We start from the raw sequence: 17,262 nt of genomic DNA, 5'->3' as shown, positions 1-17,262 counted from the left end.
GGAAGTAACTCAAGGGTCTGTTGACAGATGGATACATAAAATATGCTTTATACATGCAGTGGAATATTATACAGCCTTACAAGGGAAATAAATTCTGAAATACGCTACAACATGAGTGTAATCTGAGGATATTATGCTAAGTGAAATAAGCCAGTCATAATAAGACAAAAACTGTGTGACTACATTTATATGAGGTAATTAGAGTAGTGAAAATAATAGAGACTGAAAGTAGAGTAGAAGTTTCCAGGGCTACGAAGAGGCAGAATTGAGGAAGTATTGTTTAATGACTGTAAAGTTTCCATTTTACAAGGTAAAAAGAATTATGGAGATTCATAGGGGTGATGATTGCACAGAATTATGAACATATTTCAGTACACTTGAAAATGGTTAAGGTGGTAAATTTCATGTTAAATTTATCTATCAAAGTTTTTAAAAATGAATAAAAAATACTAATTAAATAGATAAATCTGGGAATTTTGGCAAACAACAAGAACAAAAGTCACAATTAATACTATCAGAATTGAATGAAAAAGAGATATACACGCAGTCTTACAGAGAATAAAAGCAACTAAGAAAATATTAAGTTAAAATCATGCTGGTAAAATTTGAAAAGAATATGAAAGACCAAATTAAAGAGAAAATATAAGTTAATGACATGAAATACAAGAAGAAATCAAGAAAAAATGATTTTGTGACTGACCAAATGAATTAGGAATACTGAAACAAAAAACAATTATCAGGTTAATCTAAAAATGTGTATCTTCATTAACTAAGCAGTTGATTTCCCATTTTTTCTCTCCACATGCTCTGGGAATAGCAGTACATTCCCAACTATCCTGAGGAATATGCTGGCTGGCAGCAATCTAAAAAGCTAGTGTAGACCTGCTGCTGTAATTCAGGTTTTTCTAATAGTCACTGTATATTCTCAGATATTCCACTATCAAAGACAAATCCTAACCTTTTCTTGCTACATTTTGTCCCATGCCACCCTTTATCAGCCTTATTACCTCACTTTCTATAGCTGCCCTCCATTTGGAGAATAGAATCAAAAGCAACATATCAAATATGTTCCAATTGTGAAAAAAAAAATGTAGGCACTTAATCCTTGGAGCAAAACACAGAGGCAGCAGTATGTAGTGGAAGTCGCTCACTCAGCTCTGGAGAGGTATATGATGGGATTATTACCTGTCAATTATAAACAAGGGTTTTCAATTATGAGAGCTATTAAATACCTTGCTACAAAGAAGGAGAGTGAAAGAGCAACTGCAATTATGTGGGCCATTCTGGACAAACTATTCTACAGAAATGTAGTGATCACCTGAGTATATGGAATGAACATTTCCATACTGGGTGCAGTAGAATGCAGTATTCTTTCTGAGAGGGAAACTACTTTTTGCATCATGTTGTTGACTGTAAATATCTACCTCAAGTTTTATATATATGCTACCAAAATACATACATTTATCTTTTAAAAAATATGTTTTGCTATTTTTGAATTTACCTAAGCCTTCTTTTTTGCAGCCATGTATAATTTCAGCCTGTGCACCTCTTTAGATAATGAGTTCCATAACTCTCCTACATGCTGGGTGAAATAACACATCCTTATATTTGTCTTAACATTACCTTAGGAGTATGTGAATTTTAGTCCTCAGAGCACAAGCTTAAAGTTGAATTATGAATATGCCAATGACTCCATTTTTATACTTGAAAATAATTCATCTTTTAGAATTTTAAATTCTCTTGAGGTTTTTTTTCTAATTTAAAACAATATGTAAAATGGTTGATTTTACAGACAAAGATATCAACTTTTGTTTTATAAATTAATCATCCTAGCAACCTAAGTGTATAAAGACATCACACATTTACATTTGTGGTGAACTGCAAAGTACAAAGTTAATTTTGTAAAAAGTAAAGCATCGATTCTCAATTTGACCATTTTTGTCAAATGAGCCCAGATTCAAAGTTAGAATGTTTTTGTGTCCAAATGATGTTTTACTTCTTTACTGTATGATGTGCTTTCATTTACCTATTTTTTTCTAATCTGAGCATATTATACAGAGGGAACTAAGAATACTAATTGTAATCAAATTTTAGTTAATTTTTCCCAAGCATTATAAAATGGTATACATTATACATAGTATGGATATAGAAATAAGGCCGTGAAGTCCAAAAATCAAAATGCCTTCTTGAAAAAAACAAGAGTAAAGGAGATAATGTCACACTTATTGAAATTTAAACTTTGAAGTTTTCTTTTTCAGTCCAGTCAAACTGAGCACCTAGTATTTCATGCTATCCTCATCCATGAAATTATATTTCTGATTTTTGCATGTATTTGACTGTGTGGACTGGTATTAAATGTGTATTTTGGGACTAAACATTCTTTAAAATTTAAACCGAATATTACATATTATTATTAAAATGATAAATATTTTCATGACAATATAAGATTTTTAAAACTATAATAAAATATTAGCATTAGGAGATCGTTGGGATATTTGTTTTCAGTAAATACATCAATATCATTTTTATCTGCAGCTAAAAAGTAAAGGTCATTTTTTTTAATGGAATCTATAAACTTGGTGTTGCTTTAAATGTCAAATTGTTTCAATTATTGCTTTTCACACCATCAAAGTTTTTGTAAGAATGTTATACAGGTGATGTTTTGTAGTATAAAAGATTAACTAGTAAACAACTGACCTCATTTTGTGGTCTATGGAGTACGATCAAGTTCTGCTTGGATACGGAAAGGGCTTATTGTGACACCTTGGGAGTATTCTTAAGTATCATCAGCAGTCTTCTCCATCATTAGCGTATTATCTTGAGAACTGCATCATTATTTTAAATTAGGTTCACTTAATTAGCCAGCTGGTACTTTCCTTGTCAGACTGATAAACAAGCTGTGCTTCACTGTTCCTTCATATCAAGAACAAACCACAAGTTCTGTGTATCTTTGTTGCTATTGTCAGTATTTCATGTTTAGAAGTTGATACAACTGGTCCATAACTAGGACATCATGTGTTTTAAATTTGTTTTATATGCACCCCCTCAAGAAATATGAATTTTTTAATACTATGTATGTTGAGATTGTGAGGGAGTTAAGTTTAGACAGCAACAAAAGAAATTTTAAAATCTCATAATGTAAGTAAATTGCGTATCCTTCAACAATGTTTTAAAAATAGTAAAGAAAAAATGCTTTTATCAATATGTGTATAACTTTTTTATTATTTATATATTTTATGTTAACATATTACACAAAGCAATAAGGTAAAAAGTTCATTCATCATGACAATATAACACTGACAACAGTACTTGCATGAGAAACTGAGAAATGTAGATTCTAGAACTCATATATAAATCACGACTATTGATTGAGTACAATTTTAAACATTATTATTTGAAACATTTTTTTGAAAACGTTTAATAATTCAATAAAACTGCAGAAGAGAGATTGTAAATTAATGTCAATATCACCAGGTTAAGCAAAGGCTACTGTGTGAACAACATTTATTTTAGTGATTATTATGTAGGAGAGAAATTTCCAATATAGAATTGGAAGCTATCACTTAAATAAAATCTTACAGAATCATTCAGTAGATGCAAACTGATCCCCTTTGTTCTGTTATGATGGTTCCAATTGCCAGCTACAAGTAAGTCTCATTTCCATAGGCTTCTCAATACAGTTTGAAAACAACTTTTCTAGCAAAATAAATTCGGGTAGTCAAGTGTAAATTATGCTGCTGTTTGTGGTGGCACTTGTCTGTAGCTACTTGGTAAACTGAGGTGGGAGGATTGCTTGTGACCAGAAGTTGGAGGCCAGCCTGGGCAACTAGGAAGATCCCATCTTTATTTTTTTAATGTAAATTACAGTAAGCAATACATGAGCATTATATAGGTTAATTTTGAAATAAAATATGAGCACATAACTAATGCTTTTTCCTAATTACATATTCCTGAATAATGAATTCGCTTCATGTCATTTTTCCTAAATTAAATGAATGGTGACTGCATAAACAAAAAATGTGCACACCAGTGGTCTCCAAAGTGGAGCATGTGAAACCCAAAGAACTTACAGGTGACTAGTTATGGGAAGAGAATCCTGTGACATCAGTTCACAATTTTTTCATCTTAAAAACATCATATTGTATTTAATAAAAAGCTACTATAAGGACCAATATTGAAGGCCTGAATTTATCTGTATGTTGGATGGTCAGGTAACATATAGTGAACTCTAGTGTCTTGAGAAGAAAGTGGGAATTTTACAATATGAAGGGATCAACATTGGTACTCTTAGTCTTCTGTTTACTTTTATCCGTATAAAAGGAATAACAATAGTGCATACTTCAACAAAAAGATTGTTATGAAAAGTAAATTTTTAAAATTTGTGTCTTGTACAAATAAGGTCTCTGTAAAATACCTCATTAAAACAGCCAGGTTGTATAAGCTGAGTGCAGGAGTACAATTATTTTTGTTACATAAAATAATAATCTCAATTTCAACATCAGAGGAGAAATTTTTTAAGAAAATAAGTAATAGTAATAATGATCATGATCTTAATAATAATAATTAGTTGCCATGCTACAAAATGTTGCAACTTACTTTTTATAATTAAGTAGACTTAGAAGTTGATTAATTATAAATTGAGAATACTATTTCACTAAGTATTATTCTAAGTGCATGGTTTATATCATTGACCTAAACAAACACAAAAAGCTTAACTTCTGGGAGCGTAGAATCTATTAGATGTAGGCAGATGATAAATAAATATAGTAAAATACAAATTATGCCATATGTAAGGTGGTAAGTGCTTTTGGAAAATGTAAAAGTGCAGAGCAAGGATAGGAGGGCTTGGGAAAGCTGAGGAGAAGGGGTGTGCACACAGGGAAGGAGGGTTTGATCATTAAATAGGGTGATCAAGCTGGCCGTGCTGAGAAAGTGAATTATGAGCAAAGATCTTGAGGAAGCAGGCATTGGGATTCTACGGAAGAACTTTTCAGGGAAAGACCCTCCAAAAGGCAGAAGCATGGATGACATATTGGATGAACAGCAATGGAGGCCAGGAGATTCTGTATCAGAGATATCGAGGAAAGTATAGTTGATGATGAAGCTGGAGAAGACTGGGGAGGTGTCAGTTCAGGTAAGGCCAGGTGGTCATTATAAAGACTTTTGGCTTTCAGTCTAAAAGAAATTAGAAGATCCTGTAAATTTCAAGAGTATCTTAGCAGGTATTTTGTAAAATCCAACACAAAATTTATCTCTTCCAGAAACTGATATTTTGAAGCTGATTACTGTCATGACTTGTCTGATGCTTAAAGAATGAAAAAAAAAAATCACTCAAACAAATTTGTGAGAAAGACTGATGAGTATAAGGTTAGAAGTTAGACACCATGTGATAATGATAATGGTGACTGTGTTCATGGGGATAGTAGAGCTATTGCAAAGGGATCATCATTTAGAAGGTAGATTCAATTGCTTTTCCTGAGGATGTGAAGTATGGGAGGAAGATGGCAGTCAAGGATGACAGAATCTTTGCAATCCTTTGCATAACAGGTGGAGAACCATTTCAACTCTTTCGTGACAAAGAAGTTCAGAAGTTGTCTTGTGGCAAAAACAAAATTTCTTATGTGTCAAAAATATTTCCCTTCTGTTCTATAAAAACCAATTGGTCTAAATTTACTAATTCTTTAAAGTCAATTTCAAGGGCATACGAGCAGGTATTTTGTAAAATCCAGCACATTATTTATTCCCTTGCCAAAGCTGATAGTATTAATAGTAACATATCTGCTTTTCTGACTGAAAATTGGGTCATGAAAGTATTATCCTGAAGGTAGCCATTTGGAAATATTTTTATCATTAATGTATGATTCTGTTGATGAAAATCATATAAATGTTTCCTGTATAAAATGTGTTATTTTATACTTGAAAACTTATAAATTTTCTTAAAATTGCAATTTTTCCGAATAAAGTATGTTACATTACATTTTTTAATTTTGATCTGCATATATTTTTCAGTTCTGGTGAACTTTTATAACCAGACAGCAAAATAACTGAATTTAGTGCAAAACTTTTGAAAAGCTGAAACAAAATGTTCAAAACTTTTAGAAATCATTGAGTAGACATTTTTCAAAGTCCAAAGTTATTTTGAAAATTGGCTGATATTTTTCTCCTCCAAATACATATATCCTAATTTGTTTGAAGGCAATTCATCATGAACTGCCTTCTGACACTTCCTGTAAAATATTTCCATAAGTTAACTTTTAAAAACATTCTCTTTCCATTCATAAAAATATTCGTTCTTGAAGGCTCAATGAAAGCCTTACCTCTTTTCCTTATATTTTATCCTGCATTGTACTGCTTCCTCTGAGCTTTCGTAGCATGTGGTCCTTTTTATTTTTATTTTTATGACACACATCAAGTTATTTTAAGTGCTCTTTTCACCCTCTAGTCTGTAAATTCTTCAAGGACAGAAACGGGTTTATTTTCTCTTCTAGTCTCAGTTCTTTCACTTACATGAGAAAACATTATGATGCTAACAGTCACTAAATCATCTAGCTCAATTAGTGTTTCTAATGGAAGTAGTAGTAGTAGTATGAGTGGTATTTCCATGGTACTTAATACTCACCAGGCACACCCTAAGTACTTTACTATCTCACCTAATACTCACAATAACCCTTTGAAGTAGGTATTATTACAGTCTCCATTTTATTGTAGAGAAAACTGAGCCATAGAAAAATTTAGTAACTTCCCAAGGTACTATTATTATTGTTGTCATTATTATTTGCATGTAAGTGAAAGAATTAAAGTTTGAAATTGGCTTCAGAATAAATGCTCATAAACATGATCTATACTGACTTACAGTGATTCTCCATTAGGACTGTATTGCTTGCAGACATGATGGCATGTATTTGAGCCCCTTAGGTTTCTTTTTAACCTCCAATAGAGGAAAAAGACCCAAAGCAATGTTTTTTATACATGAGGCATAAATAAGAGAGCAACATATCCACACATTCCCAGGAATAACCAATCAACTAAGAGGGAGTGTCTTTCATATGCAGAGAGGTTCCCACATTGGAAAGGAACATAGACTATCAGATCCCATCTGTCCTTGTTACTGGCTGGACAACCACCAAGGAGTCTGATTCCGTTTCCTTATCCCATTAAATGTGGGTGTTAGCCTAACCTATGGTTTGTAGTATGTCTCTGTAAGATAATACTTATGAAAGACCTGGTGAAAAGAAAAGCAATTTGTGAGAGCTGGCAAACTGGAAATTTTCATTCAAATTGTTCCCAGATCCTTACCGTTACTTACAGACCTTTGATATATTCTTACAATTAAATAACAATGAGGTTTTTTTTTTTACTGTTGCTTTTGTCATTTGTGTTGACTATCTTATCTTTAACATTTTAAAGATCTAAAGATTATTCCATTTAAAGCTGCATACAAAATAGGCTATTACATTCACACATAGATTAAGTTTAACATATAAAGGGAAAAATATGAAAAATCAAAGGAATCTTATGGCTTTGTTATTAGTGTATTGATTAATGATGACTTTTTAGGGCTATATATGCACTGAAATTATTGATTAGTACATGAAAAAATTTAAATGAAACATCTGGCATTCTAACACAATTAATAGAATCCAGATTAACTGTTCCTTAAGCAATAAAGCTATGTAATTACCTAAATAACATCAAGTCTGGGAATAGCTGTTCTATTTTTGTGTAACTATTCAAGGTTATAAAGAATTCAGTTTCCTTTTATTTTTCTCCTCTGCACCCTCAAAGTATTGGGTTTTCCTCTTAACCTAATAGCTTCCTGGCCTCTAAATGACTTTGGAAACTAGAGGCTTAATATCCTCATAGAACAGCATTCAAAGTGGGAAATAAGAGAACATGTGGTGGAAGGAAGCCTTCTATTATCTCTGTTGATGGAATGGAGTATTATTCTCAGAAATCATGCATCATATTAATCTTTACAATACAGAACTAAAATATGCAATGTGACCACTCTTAGCCTCTGAAGAGTCTGGGAAACTCAGTATCAGTCAAAAGGAAATAGAATTAGTAATTTCCTTCGATCTATGGTGCTTGCCAAGTGAGCTACCTTCCCTGAGGACATTGCTGTCCATCGGATCCCCAAACAGTATACTGAGTCTCTTAGCCAGGAAAAAAGGGGTAAAGACACTAATATAAAAAATGTTTAAGTGAGTTTGCTCCAAAATCCAATAATTATTCCAGTAATGCAAGAATATTGAGAATTTTAAATAGGCAAAATGAAGGGCATTATTTTATAAAAGAGATGCCTTAATAAGACTTAATTGCTAACATTTAATTTAAAATATGAATTTCCGTATTTCCAACCACAACTATAGTTTACCTGTTACTAATGCACTGAGAAGAACATTGCATTATGGGTAAGTACTTAGAAAATTCTCTAAGGATAGTTAATAGAGCTTTGGGAAGAAATGCTTTCACTATTGGATAAAGTTTGCTTTATTGGATACCATTTGTTTTATGTTACATAGTTAGAAAATATATAAGTAGCTACTCCTGGAGATTAATTTTAAATGGTGTTAGCTTGTAATATGAATAGCATGAAATTAAGGTGAGTAAAATAACTTCCTGGCATCAATTTGTTTTCTGAGAATTTTATTTTAAGTAAATGCTAAATATTATAAATATTAGCAGAAAAACACATTTTCATACCACACATGGTGCATAAAAAAATAATTATTTTTTCTTCTGTGGTTTTGAATTTCTCATTAAGGAAACTTAATTAGCTGATCATTCGTTAGAATTACAGCCATATATCAGATTGTTGGCATTTTAACATTACAGATAGTAAAATCTCGTAACCGGAATTGGGATAAAATAAATCTAATAGTGTAAACATAGTTTACATTCAACACTTAATTAAAATGAATATATTAATCTTTTATATCTTGAGTTTCTAAGTAGCTTCTCCCACCTCACAATGTGCATAGGTAATAAATGAACTGAAAGCCATGTACAGTTGTGCAAATGATAAACAAAATGTTTATCATATATATGATAATTGTGATCATGATAATCATATATTATAAAAAATTTAGAAAGATAATACTTTATTAATTTATATGAATGTATATGAATAAAGGATGATATTTTCAAATATCACATAAGGGCTTAGGAAATTATATATTTGGCAAATTAAGTTTTTAATCTGACATCTAAATTAGAATCTTCATAATTTCTGGCCTAGCTTTAAACTAATAGTTTAGTCTAAAACATTTTTTTCAATTCTTTATTGTAGGCAGTGAGCACAGACCCTGTCCCAGTTAAATTACACTATGACAAATCGCATGATCAGGTCTGGGTGCTAAGCTGGGGTACCTTGGAGAAGACATCACCAACACTACAGGTAAGTGCATCTCTGTATATTAGAGAAAATAAAGATCTTTAAAGCTTTCAACATTTTGTTGGATATTTGTGATCATTTAACAATGACATTTTTCCATCTGAAGACTACAGCTTTGATCATAACTAGATAGGCACAGAAAAGGGCAAAAAAAAAGTTGGCACTCATGTACTTTTGGACGGGGGAAAATCGTAGGTTATATGTATTAAAGGTTATATTTATATGCAAAAAGAATAACCTATAGTGACAAAGCTGATGCCATTTGGAGGAAAAGAAAGTCATAATTTACTTTTCAACAATTTTGGTAAAGCATGTATGATAGAGACAAAGAGAATTCGACAGCAAAAGCCTCAAAGCCATTTCCATTTTTCTCTAATCAGGTAATATTCTATTATCTGAGGAAAGGCTTATTTCTAAAGGAAGAATAGAGGTGTTATTCTTAGGGATTGTGCCTCTGCCTTGAAGTTGTTTATGTGAGAACTTGACAGATACAGAAAAAGAAAAATCTGCATTTTGGTTATGACCCTTTGGAACAGTCTTTAGACTTTTATAATTACAAGTTTAAGCAGAAACAGAAAGGGAATGGGAATGAGTGTTTGGTCCTGGAAATGTGTTTTATATTACAGTATTTTTCAAAATGCTTTGCGATTTTGCTACTGCCTCTCTTAACAAGACCCCAAATTATTAACTTTTGGACATTTTAAAATAAATTCTTTTAAATGAAATAATTTTATTTTTAATCAGTTGTCACTACCAAGACTTTTAATGTTTCTGAGTTATTTTCGGCATGGCAATATTTAACTTACAAATGACACTTTTATGTAAATAGAATATTTTAATACAGCTAGCATAATGATGGATCATTTTATATTCACTAGAAATATGTGTCATTTGAAACATTGAAAATATATTATAGTATTTTAGTTATTGAGTTTGCAAATCAATCCACTCTCAAAATTTGAGGTCTTAAAATTAAAGGATGACTCACAATTCTGTGAGTTGGCTACCTGGGCAGCTCTGCTGATATGATCTGGCAGCACTCATGGGCTCCAGTTATCTGATAACTTGGCTAGAGGTGGAAGGTTCAGAATGCCCTATAGCTCTCACGTCTATCGCATGGTGGTAGTGCTCAGCTGGATGCCTTGTGTCCCATGCATGTGACGCTCGTCACAGCATAACAGTTTTAGGTTACAAAAGTGGAAGCTACAAGACCAGCTGAGGTATGGGCTTCAAAATGCACGTAAAGCCAATTTTGCTACATTGTATTCATCAAAGCAAGTCACATTGCCTACCCAGATTCAAGAGGATAGAATGATAGAGCCAATTTCTTGATGGACAAAGCACAATCTTCACAAAGGGCAACTTTTAGAATCATCTATCACAATATGGTAATAGGTGCTTGCTATTTGAGATTTTGTATTCATGCATACTCTTTGCAAGATGAATAAAACAGGTCAATATATGTGATTTTTTAGAAAATATTATTATAAATTATTTTAATACACTATTAACCTTAAGATTAGCATAGCTTAAAAGTTTAATTTTTTTCATGTCTTTCTTTTAAAAAAACTAAAGCTGCATATATTTTTATTATACAGTTTTCTTTAGAATTGATCCCATCCTCTCCCCTTTGATTCATGAGTGTACACAGAAAAAAGCCTTCTGGAGGTGTTCTTCACACACATTATTCAGCCATCTAAAAATGGGTTCTTCATTTTTCTCTGGATGCCTAATAAAAATATTTTGTGTGAATAGAATATGGTATATTTTAAAAATATTTGCTGGGTGGGAGTGGAAGGTGTCACAACTGAAAATACAAAATAAAGTGTAGGAATTGAGAAATATCCTTTAAAAAGGTATATACAAGAAGATTTATTTACATAAGATTTATGTGTGTGCATATTATATGAATATGGATATAAGACTGATTAGATAGATAGGTAGATGGATGGATAGATAAATAGATAGATTGATAGATAGATAGGCAAACAGTATGATAGGAAACCCAAGATCTCTGGATCAGAGAACAGGCCATTTCTCACTCATGGAGCATGTTAGTGTTTATGCCCCAGCCCTAATCCACTTTGGGTCACGTGGAGAGCCTAATGCTGCCCTGCATGTTCAGCACAGTTGCATGAACGAAGTGGTACCCTAGAATTATGTCTCTACGGTTTTTCAGGCTGCTGTCATATCAGCCTATCCTCTGTCTGGACAGATAATTATCATTACTCTAGAATGTATGAAAATCTTCCCCTGGAAGAGGAAGAGTAGGTCATTTCCCTTGAATGTCAGTAAATGGTTCAAAGGAGATAATTCTCTAAATCTCTCAGGAGCAAGACACTATCACTAGTCTCCAAGGCATTTTTGCTGTGCCATTAGCCTTAAACCAAGTTTGCCAATGCTCTTTGCTGTGAAAGACCTGACTCTGCAGAAATGTCAAAATATTCATGGATAATCGTCTCCCAAAAGATTATCAGGAAACATTCACAAAGGAAATGGAAGTCAAGACATGCTTCCTTTGGAGAAACTGAATTCACAAAACCAAAAATACGGGCAAGCCCTCACTTGCCATTTAGTGTTTCCCATGCCATCATGTTGAAAGATTAGGCTGGAAGAGAAATCAATGCTGAAGTATATTCTCAAGGATCAGAAAATTATACTTATCTTTTTCTTTGTGTTTTAATTTTTATTATAATTTAATCCATACATCTTTGTCAAATATACAAGCAAAATATGTATTTTCTGAGATATTTATAATAAAGACTAATGTCATAATTGTAGATATATGATAATATTTTCCAATTCATGTCCTCAGATGGATTCTCAAAGATTTATCATAATTTATTTTACTTTTAAAAGTCATATATGTCTTATAAAAAATTCAAAATACTGCTTTAAAAATCATAATGAGTCTGTAATCCACAAATTTCACAATTGGAGTATAATTAATGTCTTATCAACTGCACAATAATTAAAGAAAATATTCCCAGGAAATAACTTGAAGTAGAGGCCTTCCGTTTCACTATTGTTCAGGAAGTGGGCCCCAGCCAGGAGGAATTCCAATGGAACTCAATGGAAGTATATTCATTTAAATGAAGAAAAATTACCCTTTGGGAAAAACAAACTAACTCTAAAGCTAAAAATGATAAAATAAAATCTTGTCATAAAAACCAAGGAGAAGCTTTAGTCATGAGGGAGAATCACTATTTAACTTAGTCAGTAATTTAGGAAGTTATTTTGATGGCCATATGTAGAAAGTATTTAAAAGGGGATAAATTAAAGGCAGGAAAAAAGCCCTTTAGAAGGCCACCAGAACAACGGTTGTGCAGTAGGAACGATGAAAGGTAACAGGAGTGTAAACAGATGTAAAGAACTAATAGGATTTGGTAACTAACGGAATAAGGGAAATAAACTAGTTTAAATGTAGTTGACCTTTTCTTTAAAGGACTATAAAAGTTTTTTAAAAATTCATTATGAAAGATGAAATATCTTTTATTAAAACACTTAAACCCGTTATTTTTCAATGATAGGAGGAAAACTTTTTAAAATATGGATTTATGTATTCTAAGATTTTAAAAATTTAAAATGTTTCACATGATTTAATTTGGAGTTTTCAAAACTATGTTGCCAGTTATGTTATACTGAAGGGATTTTGTCCTAATATCACGCATTACATGTACGTTTGCATTTATTTTTCTCATTATAAGAAAATTAGGATTTTTATAATAAATAAGTTGCTTATATGCCTATTTATTTTATATTTTAAGCTGAAATTGTTCAAGACAAATATTTTTCTATTTTTTCTTTATAGAAACAACAGTTTCTATATTGAAAATAAGCAAAACATCACCGAATTGTAATTTGTGTAATAATATATTAATTTTAAGGATGGCATAAAGTCTATGCAAACAACTGCCAGAAACATTTATTTCATCTCTAAATAAAATTAAAACCTATACTACGAAGTGACTGCATTGTTGAGGTCTAACCGAGGCGTGTTCTGTTTAGGTAATTACCCTGGCCAGTGGTAATGTGCCTCACCACACGATCCACACCCAACCAGTGGGAAAGCAATTTGACAGAGTGGATGATTTTTTCATTCCCACCACAACACTCATTATCACCCATATGAGGTAAGTGCTAAGTTGAATGATTGACTTTTTAAAGATTTATCCCCAATTTAATAGAAAGCCATGTGAAACTTAGTTATAAAACAAATACACTTGTATAATTGCACTCGCTTTAGCTTTGTCGTATCGGCTTACTGAACCTTTGTTTATCAACATTAGTGATGAGTTTCCCATCAAATCTTTCTCTTTATGCCTAATGGAGGTGTGAATTTGTGAAAATACAGTTTTATTTTTAAAAATTACTTTAACGATGTTTTTGTAAATTGTCATTAAGATTTTTCTGACTGGGCTCTTACAAAATGCTGGCATATCCCCCCAAAATAAATAATTTAGAAGATAAAATCACTTCTCAAGTGGAGAGAATGTTAATTGAAACTTGGTATGGAGAAGCAGCCACAGTCATAGAAATGTATTCAATATAAATATTTTGTTCACTCTCATGTCATTTTTAGATCACATTGTAATTAATATAAAATTGTATTAGGAAATACAAGAAGTTGAAATGAAATGTTTGAGGTCTGCACTTTCAGAAAAGATGCTAGTGTGTTTTATTCTTGATGTATTCACAAGAGGCGAAAAAGTAATATTAACTTCTAGTGATAAAACTGCAAAGCTTTATAGAAGAGATTTAAATGCTAAAATGAGAAGGTTGGCATATCATGATATTTAATATTATGTATCTTTAAAATCTATTGAAACAATTTAAAAATATTTGCTTAGCAATGTTAAAAATGAATTTGGACCAAACAAAGATTTTGTCCTTTTTCTCAAGTGAATTCTGATGTGTAGGAACTGCTCCAGCTAAGTTATGTGAGCCATTATTGGATTATTGTGCGTATTTGTTTCCTTATTTAAATTAAAAATTGTATCGTCTAAAAATTGCAGTTGTGAGAATTATGAAAGACTGCATAATTCAACTTTGCAAGAAATAAAAAGGGGGATTAATAAATCAGAATTGTAACTCAAAGACAGAATAAACTATTCCTTGCAAAGTCAAGTATATTTTCAAAGCTTGATATATTTGTCAATCAATTAGCCATTATTTTCAGAACGCCTATTATGTGCTCTGCAAAAAAGTGATTAAATAACATCATGTGCAGGCGGGGCATGCTGGCTTACCCCTGTAATCTCAGCATTGTGGGAGGCTAAGGTGGTGGTGTAGCTTGAGTACAGGAGTTCAAAACCAGCCTGAGCAATATGGCAAAACCCTGTCTCCATTAAAATTTCAAAAATTAGCTGGCACGGTGGCGCGCGCCTGTAGTCCCAGCTACTCATGAGGGTGAGGCAGGAGGATTGCTTGTTCCTGAGAGGTGGAGGTTGCAGTGAGCTGAGGTCACACCTTGTGCTCCAGTCTCTGTAACAGAGCAAGACCCTGTCAAAAATAATAATAATTATTATTATTTCAAATGTTTATGGAAAATAAATTATTGAAACTACAGACTATCTGATGAAATTAATAATGTTTGGGTTCTGATTGTAATAGCAGAATTAAAATTAAAAATCAGAGTTGGACTGAAATGGCACTACTTAAAATGATATCTGAAAAATATATGAAGCTTTTATACATATTTAATGAAGATAAAATTTCATTTGTCATTGGGTGTTATGACTAATAAATATTCCTTTGCTATTTTCAAGTTATTGACAAAGTATTAATAACCAATAATTAGATATGTAACCTTTGTTTTTATCTCACTTGCTTATTCCCTATTACTGTATTTAATATACTATTATCAATCCTCCTTATTTTTTTTAAATGTACTATTAGTACAATTTCTTTGAGAAAAGTTTTAGTGTGTATGACACCGCTAGGTATAATTGTGTATAGTTGAGAGTGTTTTCATCCTATAATATGTGAAGTTATCATTATATTAAAATACCTACTGGGGTCAAGAGGATAGACTTTGGTGTCATGCAGTAAGTATTATTTGTAATTCTGTGTTTGTAGATATAATTTATATTTTGTCAGACCATAATGTCTCTTTGGGTTCTAAATGATTACCTCAGAGCTGGAGGTGGAGCTAACATTAATTCAAAAAACATCTAAATATTGTGAAGAAGTGTAAGGTACACATTTATTTTAGTTCTATATATTATGAAAAAGAGTGAAAAGTATAATCAAGGATATTTTTAAGCATCTTTATATTCTTTTGAGGAGTGTGCAGTGAAATGCATGGGTATTTTGTCACTACTTTATTTATATGTATTTAATTTAGTAAGAGTAATTAGTAAAAATAAAAATTAAATTATGGCAATCCTACCTGCTTGTAGAATCCCATTTTAATGAACGTGGATGATCATCAAATTTCTTAGTGCAGCTCGAAGTAATTACTCATTTTACTACAGTGAATGCGAGGAGTAAAAATTAACATGCGTTTCCAAAAATAAACTGTTAACTATGTAAGGTAGTTTCAACATAATGAGAATTTATTCCACATCAGGAACACCTGAGTGATTGGATATGGTCTTTCCTCTTACCAATTTCATATAGTTTCTTTCTTTCTTTCTTTCTTTTTTCTTTTTTTTTTTTTTTTTTTGAGACGGAGTCTCCCTCTGTCGCCTAGGCTGGAGTGCAATGGTACGATCTCGGCTCACTGCAACCTCCACCTCCTGGGTTCAAGCAGTTCTCCTGCCTCAGCCTCCCGAGTAGCTGTGATTATGGGTGCCCTCCACCACACCCAGCTAATTTTTGTATTTTTAGTAGAGATGAGGTTTCACCATCTTGGTCAGGTTGATCTTGAACTCCTGACCTCAAGTGATCCACCTGCCTTGGCCTCCCAAAATGCTGGGATTACAGATGTGAGCCACAGTGCCCGGCTCATATAGTATACTTCTAAGCAAATTCAGCATGTATTTAAATATGTGCTGCTGAGATTGAATCGTTATGAATTGTGTTTTTCAGAATTTGACACTACTTTCTGACTGTTGGGCTTAGTAGAAATTTCCGTACCAGGCAGAGGGTGTGAAACATATGTGTTGAATTAATATTAGTTTTCTTTCTCTGACTCTACATCACATTAATCTGCTTTTCTCTCATGCTGGTACACTTATTTCATATAATTTATATCTTCAGTGTCTGAAAAGCTTCTGGACAAGTGTCAGGCTTTTATATTCTTAGTGCCTAAAAACCACTGGACGCTTAATTTATGTTTCTCATAGGAATGGAAGTAAAGAAGGAAGAAATTGGTACACTATTTTCTAAACAAGATTATCTGGTACTGAGGGAAGAACTGTGTTTCCTATATATGGATTTCTCAGCCTCCAACACATTATCAGCGTTAAGCAAATGCTGTGTTCAGAGCACACAAATTGTGTGGAACCAGTAACTACGGTAATAAGAATTTACATCTGCTGTCAGACAGATCTAAGCCTGAATATCCCAGCAACACCAGTCACCATTGACTCTGGTGACCTTAGCCAATTTACTTCATTTCTTTCTAAGGACTGGAATAAAATAATGCTTGAGTATTCAGTTGCTCACTAGTTGTTGTCCAGACTTCATAATCTTCACTGGGACACTGGCTCCCCATGGATTATTTACCATTTTCCTGAAAGTCTGTACTTTTCCCTGCCTGGCTTCATCTCATTTTTTCCTCCAGTTTTTCTGTTTCTGTGCCTATGATTTTCAGGCTTCTTTAATCTTTAAGCGTATCAGATAAGCATGCAGTGTCATAAAGTAAATCATGACCGAGGAATTTAAGAATACCATTTAAGACACATTTTCAGACTTGAAGT

The 17,262-nt window shown here is 32.4% G+C and overlaps 1 protein-coding gene across 1 annotated transcript in view; it reads left to right on the top strand.

The window, feature by feature from the left end:
• FSTL5 (follistatin like 5) overlaps positions 1-17,262 on the top strand; it is an 810,882-nt gene that overhangs the window by 734,306 nt on the left and 59,314 nt on the right. Inside the window, exons 14-15 of the mRNA XM_015139434.3 lie at positions 9,293-9,400; positions 13,406-13,530. Of these exons, the coding sequence (XP_014994920.3) occupies positions 9,293-9,400; positions 13,406-13,530 (233 nt within the window). The remainder of the gene's footprint in view (positions 1-9,292; positions 9,401-13,405; positions 13,531-17,262) is intronic.

The sequence above is a fragment of the Macaca mulatta genome, chromosome 5 (genome assembly GCF_049350105.2).
Source record: "Macaca mulatta isolate MMU2019108-1 chromosome 5, T2T-MMU8v2.0, whole genome shotgun sequence".
NCBI lineage: Eukaryota > Metazoa > Chordata > Mammalia > Primates > Cercopithecidae > Macaca > Macaca mulatta.
The sequence above is the reverse complement of the archived record's forward strand: the minus strand, read 5'-3'. Positions and strand labels throughout refer to the sequence as shown.